At 37.0% G+C, this 12115-nt stretch overlaps 1 protein-coding gene across 1 annotated transcript in view; it reads left to right on the top strand.

Annotated features, from left to right (window-relative positions):
* ZNF804A (zinc finger protein 804A) overlaps positions 1–5664 on the top strand; it is a 286277-nt gene extending 280613 nt beyond the window's left edge. Inside the window, exon 4 of the mRNA XM_053907108.1 lies at positions 1298–5664. Within this exon, the coding sequence (XP_053763083.1) occupies positions 1298–4553 (3256 nt within the window). The 3' untranslated portion in view covers positions 4554–5664. The remainder of the gene's footprint in view (positions 1–1297) is intronic.
* Positions 5665–12115: the final 6451 nt, after the last annotated feature.

Genomic DNA, 12115 nt, shown 5'->3' with positions numbered 1-12115 from the left:
TTGGGGAATATATTGGTATATCATAACATTCTTTGGAATGTCAAATTTGAAAAACTCAAAATTTAATGTATTTTTAATCCTCTAGGGAACTGTCAAAGACCAATATAACTGCTATTCAGTCATACCAACAGATATTTTTGCTCTGTGTGGCAGTAAGTGAAAAATTATAGAACTTTAAGTTAATGTTATAGAGAACCATAGGGCCCATGCAATTAAATGTCCTAGAAGTAGCATTTGCAAATGTAAATTCTGAAACATTTAGAGAACTAGAGTTATGTATAAAAAAAAGAGCAAAACTTCTTATCTAAATTACTTTCCTCAGTAATAGTACTTATTTCGCATTACACACACACACACACACACACACACACACACACACACACTTTTCCTATTAATTTGAGGCCTCTAAAGATGTGCAGTGAAACAATCCATTGTGTTACAGATTCAATAAAGAAAACATTCAACTAAAAATATTGGGGGACACTTATAACTTCTAAGAAACTAAATTTAATAGAATGGAAAATTCTGCACAGCATGACTCTCTTTGGGTAAAGATGATATTTAGGTAACTCCTTGTTTATATGCCACACAGTACAGTTCTTTTATGAAAAACTCACTATTTATGGTGTCCTGCAATGCCAAATAAATAGAAATTGCATCTTAACTAAATAGTCTTTTGTCCTACACTTACTATTATATTATATTATTTACAACTTCAGGGTAATTTTTTTAAATATTAAGAATAGCAATTCTAAATAAAATTCTAAAGCCAGTATTATCTCAGTTAATTTTGCATGGCAGGACTCTACTTGGCCTGGTGTAGACTCTTAGTGAACATTGATTGAATTGAATTGTTGAACCGAATTCCCAGCCCTTCTGAAGTTATAATTTTTTAAAGCTGTCTTCATATTCTCCATGTAGTATTAACGATGTTAAGTATTTGTAAATTTAGATAACTTTAGAGATTCTACAATATTCCAAAATATCACTGAAGAGGCCATGGGGATAAAGAACCTTGGTCAGGAAGCACTGGTTGAGAATATAGGAATGTCCTTGACATTGCTGTTAATAGTTATAGAAATAACTTCAAGACAGCTTCTCCAAGTTATCCCAAACAATAACCAGTAACTAAATGCAACTGTAGCACTATGAAAGAGAACCTTACCAAATGAAAGTAATTCTCCTATACAGATCTTAAAATTTGAAAAAGAAATCTTATAATGATGTGTCTGAAATGCGGTGTTTGAATATTTTTCCTCAGAAGTGTCCTATCTAATATGTACTTTTCTGTTTCTAGTGCTCCTGGAAGTGGCCCCATGTTCAAGTCAACAACTGTTACTGTGAAAGAAAATTGTAATGAAATTTCCCAAAGAGTTGCTGTGGATTCAGTTAATAACCAGGAAGATTTCAAATATACTTTGATTCATAGTGAAGAGAATACTAAAGATGTTACCACTGTTGCTGAAGATCCAGAAAGTGCAAATAATTATACAGCAAAAAATAGCCAACTTGGGGATCAAGCCCAAGGAATTCACAGACACAAAATTGGCTTTTCTTTTGCATTTCCAAAGAAAGCAGCAGTGAAGCTGGAGTCCTCAGCTGCAGCCTTCTCTGAATACAATGATGATGCCTCTGTGGAAAAAGGATTTAGCAGAAAAAGTAGATTTGTCCCTGGTACTTGTCATCTTCAACTATCTTCACCAACAGATGTGCTTTTGAGTTCTGAGGAGAAAGCTAACTCTTTTCATCCACCAGAAGGAATGTGCACTGAGAAAGAAACTGCTCAAACTCAAGAGATGAAAGAAGTTTCTAGTGAAAAAGATACATTTTTATTACCTTCATTTTGCCAGTTTCAACTCCCTTTATCTTCTGATGCAGATAATTGCCAAAATTCAATCCCATTAGCAGATCAAATACCACTGGGCGATGTTATTATTAATGAAGGCATACCTATGAGTGATAACAGTTCCAAATTGTTAGGAAATAAATCCACAGTTCTTGATATAGCTAATGAATGCATATCTTTGCAAGCTATCACAGAGGAAAATGTTAAGGACCATGATACATCTATAGTTGAAGCTGACAATAAAAATTATGGTCCTGAGATGTTGGCCCCTTCAAATTCTGAAGAGGAAAATATAACCTTCCATAAAAAAAAAGATTTATATAAAAGACCATGTGAGCCATTTGTACCCGTACTTAACAAAGATGGAACCACAATTCTTCAGTGGCCATCAGAAATGCTGATTTATACATCGACTCAACCATCAATTTCCTATAGCTGTAACCCTCTCTGTTTTGACTTCAAGTCCACTAAATTAAACAACAATCTAGATAAGAATAAGCTGCCCTTAAATGGTCTTTCTTCTCAGCAGAAGGGAGAAGACATTTGCAAGAGACCAGTTTCAGAATGCAAGGACACACCTATTGTAGGACTCACTGATTATGACACTGGAGGCAGCAGAAATCAATGCACCCAGGTCATTCCTCTTTTGGTTGGTGGTACTCTTTCCAATACCTGTAATTCTGGAAAAAATGGGAATATGGGTCAGAGGTATAAAAATATTTCCTGTAGGATCAGAAACACAAAAAAATACAATTTTACTAAATGTCAAATGAAACAGGGCACTCTAGATGAGAAATATCACAAAATAAGATTGAAAGATACTCATGAACACTGGTTCCATAAAAGTAGAAGGAAGAAAAGAAGAAAAAAGTTATGTCAGCACCATCATGGGGAGAAAACCAAAGAGTCGGAAATTCACTTCCAAATGGAAACGGAAAACAGTTACACTGATATAACTAGGAAGAATCTACTGGAAACAATTTCAGAAAAGCAGTATTTAGCTGCAGGGCAATTATTAGACTCACAACAATTACCTGATAAAAGGCCCAAACCATCATCCATATACTTAAGTGAAAATGAAGAAATGTGTAAAGCTCAAAACACTGAAAATGATAGCAATGACGCTACGAGTTCTAAAAACCACTGTACAAAGAGCTCAGTTGTTTTCAGTGAACAATCCAATCCAACAGTGATACAGTCTGGAAAACATAATTTAACTTACTCCAGAACTTACTGTAGTTGGAAAGCCAAAATATCCGGCTGTAGTCAGGATCACAGATGCCTAGTTCTTCAAAACGACATGAGCTGCCTGAGCCAGAACCAGGCTGTTAAAAGAGGTTATAATTCTCTCATTAATGAATCAGAAAGATTCCATCGAAAACGTAGACAACATTCATATTCTTATTCTTCGGATGAAAGTTTAAATCGACAGAATTATTTTCCAGAAGAATTCTTGAGGCCCCCACGTGCTTCCGCTCCCTGCAAGCCTAAAAGGAAACGGAGGAGAAAAAGAAGCAGATTACACATCGGGTTTGAAGCTTTGGAACTCAAAGAGAACACAGATCATCCCAAGAAGGGCAATTCTTCCTTATGTCACCAGGAGGAGTTAGTAAGTGAAGACAAAACAGGGGACGTAAAACCACAAGAAGTTGCGAATGCTGAGAAGAACTCAGAGGAAGCAGAGGGAGAAGAAAACCAGGCGACTTTGCCCCTGGGCGGTCCCCTTCCTCCTGAAGCCGGTGGTGAGGCTGCGCAATCAGTGCTGGAGACACCTTCTGGGGACTCGAGGGACATCTCCCACCCACGCTCCACCTCTGTCTACCACGTAGCCAGTGCCGCAACAAAAGAAGAAGTTGGCAATACCTTGCTGCAACAGAAAGGAAGAGGTGAGGGTATAAATATTCATGAAAAGCAAATTCCTTTCAAGGTGCCTAATACCGACAGGAACTTCAGACAGTCGCAACCGAAATCGTACCTCTGCCATTACGAACTGGCAGAGGCCCTTCCACAAGGAAAGGTGAACGAGGCCTCGACCGAGTGGCTGCGTTTCAATTCGGGAATCCTTAACACACAGCCACCATTACCGTTCAAGGAAGCACATGTCAGCGGTCACACCTTCGTAACGACGGAGCAAATCCTGGCTCCATTAGCTCTGCCGGATCAGGCGCTGCTGATCCCCATAGAAAACCACGATAAATTCAGAAATCTGCCTTGTGAGGTCTACCAGCACATCCTCCCGCCCAACATGCTGGCCAACAAGGTCAAGTTTACTTTTGCTCCGGCCGCCCTCCCCCCGCCCAGCCCGCCTCTGCAGCCTCTGCAGCCTCTGCCTCTGCAGCAGCCCTTCTGTTCTACCTCTGTAACCACTCTGCACCACGCGGTTCTGCAGCAGCACGCGGCCGCCGCCGCGGCCGCCGCCGCCGCCGCGGCCGCAGGAACCTTCAAAGTGCTTCAGCCCCACCAACAGTTTCTTTCCCACGCCCCAGCTCTCACCAGAACAGCGTTACCTCAGATCTCAGTGGGACCGGTCGGACCAAGGCTTTGTCCTGGGAACCAGCCAACTTTTGTGGCTCCTCCCCAGATGCCAATCATTCCAGCTTCCGTTCTTCATCCTAGCCACCTGGCTTTCCCACCTTTACCCCATGCCCTCTTCCCTTCACTGCTTGCCCCACACCCTACTGTCATCCCACTGCAACCCCTGTTCTAGTCCTCGCCATGAAAGGGAGAGAAAATGTTCACGTGAAACCTATTGCAATCTGCGTCAACGCTCATCTAAGTGGATAATTGCCTATTGAAACGGTGGAAATAAACTAGCCAAACTATGGCCTCGTTGATAGGAAATCATTTACTGTAAGTGTAATGATGCAAATAAATTATTAAGTTTCTGATATATAATATTATTAAGGCACTGAATAGTTTGAAAACCAATACAATATACGCTGTACATTAAAATGGTGTCTTAAGAGTATGTATAATGTACATAAGATATATTTATAGTACTGTAATTTATGTTGTAAAGTATGCTCCTTGGTTTTTTTTTAAATCTTTGTGTATTTGCACCTATTTAATGTTTAGACAAAGCTGATGGCACTACGTTTTGTACCATGTTCCTTGAAACTGTAAATTCAGTGAAATATATCTCTTGCAATAAATTTTTGTTAAGTATTTAAGTAACTCAAACTTTGTTTTAGTTCGTTTTCGCTGTTTTGGGAATGTACAGTAACAGTAGGTTTTGGATTTACATTGTTTCTTCTGTCCATTGGCATCTCTGAACCTCAGAGGCTCAAGAGAATATCTTCGGAGTCCACCAATACTTAAACTGTGATATCATCTTTCAGAATAATTATAATAACAGCTCCATTTGTTTTTTCTGTTTGTTCTAATGCTGCTTATACTCAGAGTTTACTATATTTCCTGAACAATTGGCCCTCTAGTCAATAAACCATTTTTGTAAAAGTAATGTCAGTATTGGGGGGAGGGATAACTCAAAAAAAAAATGCAAAGTACATAGTATTCTTTCAGGAACTGTAAAATAGCACTAGTGGACAAGAAATAGCAAATAACCAATATAAATTCTTATAACATCTTTGTATGTTAAAGTTCTCAAATGTATTATGTTTACTTTTAATCGTTGCAGGAAATATATGTATATAATAATATTGGCATGGATTAAGGAATGGGTTTAATTAATAAATCACTATCCATATATAACATCTTGGGCAGAATGGCGTAAACACAATCTGTATCTGGATATACTCTTAACTGAGAATCTGGAAGTGGGAAGGAGAGTAAATAAATAGCTCTTCCTTCTGCACATCTTTCTAGTAGTCATGTTTGTATCATATTTCCAAATCACCAAAGAGCAATTAGAAAAATTTCACATCACCCTTCCAGATTCTGCTTTATTTTTAAAGAGCTCTGCATGATTATTCACTCAATTGCTTCTACATGTACTAAAGAATATAATTATTCAATAGAAAACCAGGGAACATCACACTCTTCCAATATGTACGTGACCCGGTCCGTGCCACTTGGTGAGAAAGTCTATGTGATTCGTAGAGAAGTTTCACGTGACCATGTGCAAATGATAAAGGGTTATGGCAGTCCAGGAATGAATCCCAGCATCAGAGAGGACAACTGAGTTCTTCCAAAGGGAGGGCAACATTTATGCCATGCTGTACTGAGAAAATGCTAATTCCTATGTCTACTGTAGGAATGTGTTATCCTAAGTGATATTGAGCATAAAGGTATCTTCCCATAACAGAATCATCTGTTTTGAATTTTATTTTAAACAGAGTGGGAGAAAGGAGAAGATCTAGGTCGTTTACTTTCTTGAGTATTTGCCATAATAATCATTGATGTAAATGTTTTCCTGAAAAATGGTTGTGAGAGATTGCATATGCCATTTCATGATTGACAAATAAGAAAATAAAAATAGTAAGGGAAGCAATTCCATTTCAAATGTTCTGAGATAACATGTTCCAAAAATGGGAACTAAAATTGGAACGGATGATTTTTCCCCAAGCAAAATGTTTGAAACTATCTTTGAAGATAAAATAGATGGGAATATCTACTGGGGAATGCTGACCCAGTTCATTTTTAATCTGTCAGATCAGGATTGTTGTTTTGCTGTTTAAAATCAAACCGAGTGTTCAGCTTTAAATATGCAGATTTTCTCTCTTCTTTTTGTCATCTCCTATATGCCCCTTGTACTTCTCTTACCTCTTGTTCTTATTCTTTAATTCCTTTTTCCTTTGATCTTTCCCCTCTCAATTTCATTGTGGACACCATTTGTGTGCATGTGTGTCTCCCATTTTTCTTTCTCCATGTTAATTATTCCTTTTACTTTTTTTCTTCAATTCTGGTACTCTCCTACATTTCTTTTTGTTAAATGACTTGGTTAAGCCTTCTTAACTATTTAGTTGTAACAGAATATACTTGATGACTTGCAATCAAGTTATTAGCTATGTGATAGAGATTTCTAGAAAGTTTGAGGAAGGAAGTTCTCAGTTAAAACTACTGAAATTCAACTTGACAGATAAATTCATTGGTTCTCATGTACATCAAAGGCTGGAGAAGAAGTGGATGTTAGTTAAGCACACCAAAGCCATTCTGATTATAAATAATTAATTTAATATTCAGTATATTTGATACGATATTGCTTACATAGTTGGAGCATCTGTTATACATCCAGGACTCATAATGAATGTATGATGAGACACTTGTTACCTGTTCTGATAACACCAATCCCAGAATCAAGGGAATCAGGCTGATGGACTGAAGATCAACAATGAGCAAAGCAATCAGACAGGTTAAGTTAGGGTGGACTCAATAGTCAGTGGGGCTGTCAGAGGACCACCAGTCATGCTCATATTGTTGGCAGCAGGAATCAGCCATATGTAACAGCCATACTCTGGAAGTAGGTTTGGTCACTGGCTGATGGCTTGTTCATGGGTTCTGGAGCTGAAATCCGAGTCCTATACAGGTGCAAATTATTGTACATTCTATACAATTGGGAGGTTTAAACAATTCCAACACTATCTCTTACCCACCATCTCTAGTCTGCTAGTTACAAGCATTGCTATATTTGTTATTTTAAAGATGAATGATTTGGAATATAGAATAAATCTGAACATGGAAAGTAACTGCAGCCAGGTAACAAAAGGATTCACATTGGATGACAGAAAGGGAACTCATTCACCACTTCGACAACCATCACTCTCTCTTTCATTAAGTCTAATTATATAGATACAGATATAGATGTATCTCCAAATTCTTTTATGAGTTGAACAGCATATCAAACTGCCCATAGGACCTCTCAACCTGAATATCTGCCAAGTGTTTTGAACTCAAAACTCAAAGTCAAGATCTTTCATTATTGGTCCCACTGAAACCTGGTCTTTGTCTTGTATTCCTAAGCTCTGTGAATGCCATTAAAAGAAGAAGAAAAAGAGAAGAAGAAAAAGAAGAAGAAAAAAAAGAAGAAGAAGCAACAACAGCAGCAGCAAAACACAATCTTGTTATCTGAATCAGAAGCCAGAGTGTCATGCCCACATCAAATCAACCAATGAACCATTTTGGCTCTATTTCCTTAATTATTTTCTTTCTAAGTTTTTTTTTTCTGTCTGTCTGTACACTCTATATAGTTCTAGCCCTAGTATTCCATAAGCTGAATTGCTGACTTGCTGTTATAAATTAATGTCTCTTTGCCCAATTTCCTGTTCCTCCTAGGCATTGGAATACATTTTTAAAATGCAGACCTTTTAAGATGCTCCCTTATTTTAAAACCTGTTATGGAATCTCAATTATTCTCAGAATAAGCATGAAAGCCCTGAGAATGTCGTGGGAAATCTATGGTGAATTAGATGTCAGCCTCTCTACTCAGGACCATCCAGTCCAGCACTCCTCTGGACCATCCATTCTAATTGACTTAGTTACAATCATCTCTGAGTTTGTGTGATCATGTTTTGTTATCCTGAATGCTTTCTTCCTCGTATTTTTCTTTACTTGAATAACTAGTACCGTGTCACACTCCACTTGAGTGTCAGTTTCTTTGTTCCTTCTTTCCCAGATTCCCTTTGCCCCCCAAATAAGTTAGCTTCTTATTCTCTAGGCTCACATAGCATGCTGTGCACAAATTTTGTTATAAACACTGTGTTGAATATATTATTGTGTTTTTCACACTCATGAGATTGAGTTCCTTGAGTCAATGTAGCATGTGACTCAATAAAACCTCAGTAAAAGTTTGTTGAATGAGGGAATAAAATGAGTTGGAAAAAATGTAATTAAGGCCTATACAGATTGCATTACAGAGTTCCAGAACTGTTATCCATTTTTACTCCAAACTGGTCCTACAACAGTTTAAATGAAAATGTAATTTTTTTCCACAAACTAGAACTTCAAGACACCATTTAGTATGAATTAACTTCTTTTTAAAGGAATTAAGAATCATTTCAAATAGAATTCTATAATCAATAATCAAAGTATGACTTGAACCTTTTCCCCCACCCCGGGAATAAGGCGCAAGCTTCACTATATCTATCTATCATCTATCTATCTATCTATCTATCTATCTCTCATCATCTATCATTTATTTCTTATATTTCTTTTAGTACTTGTCATCAAGAATTAACACATGATGTGTCAGACACTAAATTTGGGGGATAAAGAAACAAAAAGGACCCCTCATGTTACTCAGATGTTCAAGTCTGGAAAAAAAAAAGAACAGACATACAAAATCTTATATTTAGCCATCCAGTTTGCTATGTTATTATTAGTCTATCAAAATGGATTGAATTTATATTCACTGATGCCCTTTTTTCCCCACTGTGTGTCAGTCTCCATTTCTCATTCTCGTCCCCCCCAACACACACACACAACACACACACACAACACACACACACACACACACACACACACACACACCCGCTGCTTATTTGCCTACCTAAGCCACTGTCCTTGGGAGTGAAATTTGTTATCAGGGAAGCTTTCCAATAAGCTGTTTATTTTCTCTCACAAATAAAATTAGATAAAGGCTTAAGGCTCACTTATATCATCAGTTGAGGCCCAGGGTTTGCTTTAGAGTTAGCAGTAAAAAGCTGTGCAATTTGTTCTGAGTGTCAAATATGACTGAAATCTACCCCACCATCTGCCGGCTCTATGGATTGTGTCCCCCTCTCCCACCCAGCATCCTCTGCATTGGTACAGAGGAAAAGGTTTTTTGTTTTTGTTTTTTGTTTTTTGTTTTTTCACACAAAGGCAACATTGCTCACTAAGCCAAATGCCTAGAGCAAGATCCTTTTATTTATTCATAGATGTGTCTTGTATACTAGCACCTGCCCTGAGCCTTCAATACTTGAGAACATGAGCTTGGAATCTACTTGAGCCTGGGAGCTCTGGGCAAAAACAAACAAACAAACAAACAAAAACTAGTAATGTAACAGACTTTTCTCCTTTTTTAATCTCCTAAAATCTTACTTTTAATTGACCTAATTATTTTTATCAATTATATCATTTTGTGGTAATATTTTGAATATGTTGTTTACATATTTTACTAATATTTTCCTTTTTTGGGTTCTGGTTTTAATGGCTGCATTTTATTTTTTATAAATTTCTTTCTAACATTTTTATGGAGTATACTTTCTATATCTTTAGTATCTTCACAGCATTTAAAATATATTTTAGATTTTAAAATATAGATCTCATCACATGCCATTGAACTAATCATAATTTCTGTTTAATATTGTTTCCATCTTTTTTGTACTGATTATCTCTAAGACTATTTTAATTCCCTCATTGAATACAAATTGTATTTTATTCTTCAATATGTTTATCGGTAATATAGGGAGAAAGTATAGGTTCTTTGAGAGGTATATATATTGCATGAAGGAGTTTTAAAGACAGGACTTACATTTAGCCTTCAGTCTTCTCCAAATAGGTTCTCCTATTCTCTTCCATATTCAATTTCTATAACCAGCAACTACTCTCAGAACTGAACAGTCATCTAGGAAGTCAGATTCAGTGACCTAGAAGAAAGATTCTAATGTTCATGCATGAAACAGCACATCCCCCTGCCTCACTGCCTTGGTTCAACAACTGGACTTCTAACTGGCAAACCCTCTCAATGAATAAGCAAGCTCATTGGATACCCTACTTAGTCCATGATCCACTTTAAAAAAGACTAGCTCTTTGGCTCCTTCCAAGCTCCTGTCCGCACTTCCTGCTGCCTGGTGTTTATAGTGCTCCCAATTGTTTTGCTTTTGTATGGTTTCCTTTTGTATTGCTCCCAATTGATCCAACCTCTTTTCATTGCCTGAACTTGCTACCTAGACACTGTGTCTTATCCACCTAATTGTACTTGTTGAAGCTAACCTCTGTACCTAAGTTGATTATGTCAGCCTTAAATGCTTATTGACTTATATTGCCCATTACCCCCTTTTTAACAAATTCCCATCATATCTCTTGAACTCACAGAGAGTGAGTTTTAAAAAACCCAACATTTTAGCTGCCTCAGTTTTGCAACCTATATTAAATTTATAACAATCTTTTGAAAACTAAGTTTCAAATTAATGCTTTCAGTTTCAACTAATCTGCTTACATTTTCAGCGTATTTTTTAATCGAAATTATTTTACAAGAGGCTACTACTTTAACTTATGTAAGTTGGTAAGACATTAATCTTCACATTAAAATGGTAAAAGCAAAACTGATTATAGGTTTTATTAAATGGCTTGCATCCCCAGAACAGTTGTACTAAAACAAAAATGATAGAAATATGTTCTACTGATATGAGAAATCTATTTTCTGTCCTGAAATGCAACTGTCCTGACCATGACCTTTATGAAGCCATACTATTTCTTAGGTAGAGTCAAACACAATGTAGTATTTTATATACATTTTAGATATTAGCGGTTTTAACTGCATTTTGTATACCCAAGGATTGCCAATGTACTTGCCTTTCCCCTGTGCTAATATATAATACTACTTTGACATTGTCTTTTTTAATTGCTAAACAAAGATTTATTTGTGAAATTGAGAATCAAAATGTTTCTCCAGTATTCATATAATATTATTTTCTTACGTGGATAATTTTTGCCTAAATGTAACAGCATAGAAAGGACTCTACAGAAATTCATTTGCATATTGGTAAATGTAGCTACAGTTGCAGGTAGCTATTAAGGCTCATTATAGTAAAACTGTCAAGTTGTTGGGAGTCCACATCTATGTCAAGAATAGCTTATGCATTTTTATTGGGAAATGGGTTTACTAAAAGTAAAGATGTTTTTAAAAACGGCTTCAAGTATAGACTTTTAGGTGGAATCAGAAAGTGAATTGGTCTACATGAAAATTAACAAATTATAATATTTTTCTATATAAACTTAAATTCACCTGTACACTGTGAGCTCAGAGCTTAGTGAGGGAAGTGTTTTTGTTGTGGTTTTAAATCTCCTGAGTAGTTATTTGGAAGCTTAGGAGCAACATGTTTTATGGGACCAGATGCTTTCTCCCTCCCCCCCCCCCGCCCCGCCCCCGGGAATGAGTGCACATTGTACTGCATGCTAGTGACTGCCTGGGACTCCTGGATATGATTCTTTGACGATGCTTCTCTCTCTCCTTACAACTACAGTCAAGAGGTAGAGTGGAGCAGGCCACACTATGCCTGTGTCACACTGTCCCTAAGGACTTCCTAGACTACATATAGAACTTTCTGAATTAAAGGTTTGGGACATTCTGAGGGGGTGGAGGGATTATAAAGTTAAAAGCAGGCACTG

The sequence above is a fragment of the Panthera pardus genome, unplaced genomic scaffold (genome assembly GCF_024362965.1).
Source record: "Panthera pardus isolate Hobbes unplaced genomic scaffold, ASM2436296v1 HiC_scaffold_10, whole genome shotgun sequence".
Taxonomy (NCBI): Eukaryota; Metazoa; Chordata; class Mammalia; order Carnivora; family Felidae; genus Panthera; species Panthera pardus.
Note: the sequence above shows the minus strand (reverse complement) of the source record. Positions and strands in the feature narration are given on the sequence as shown.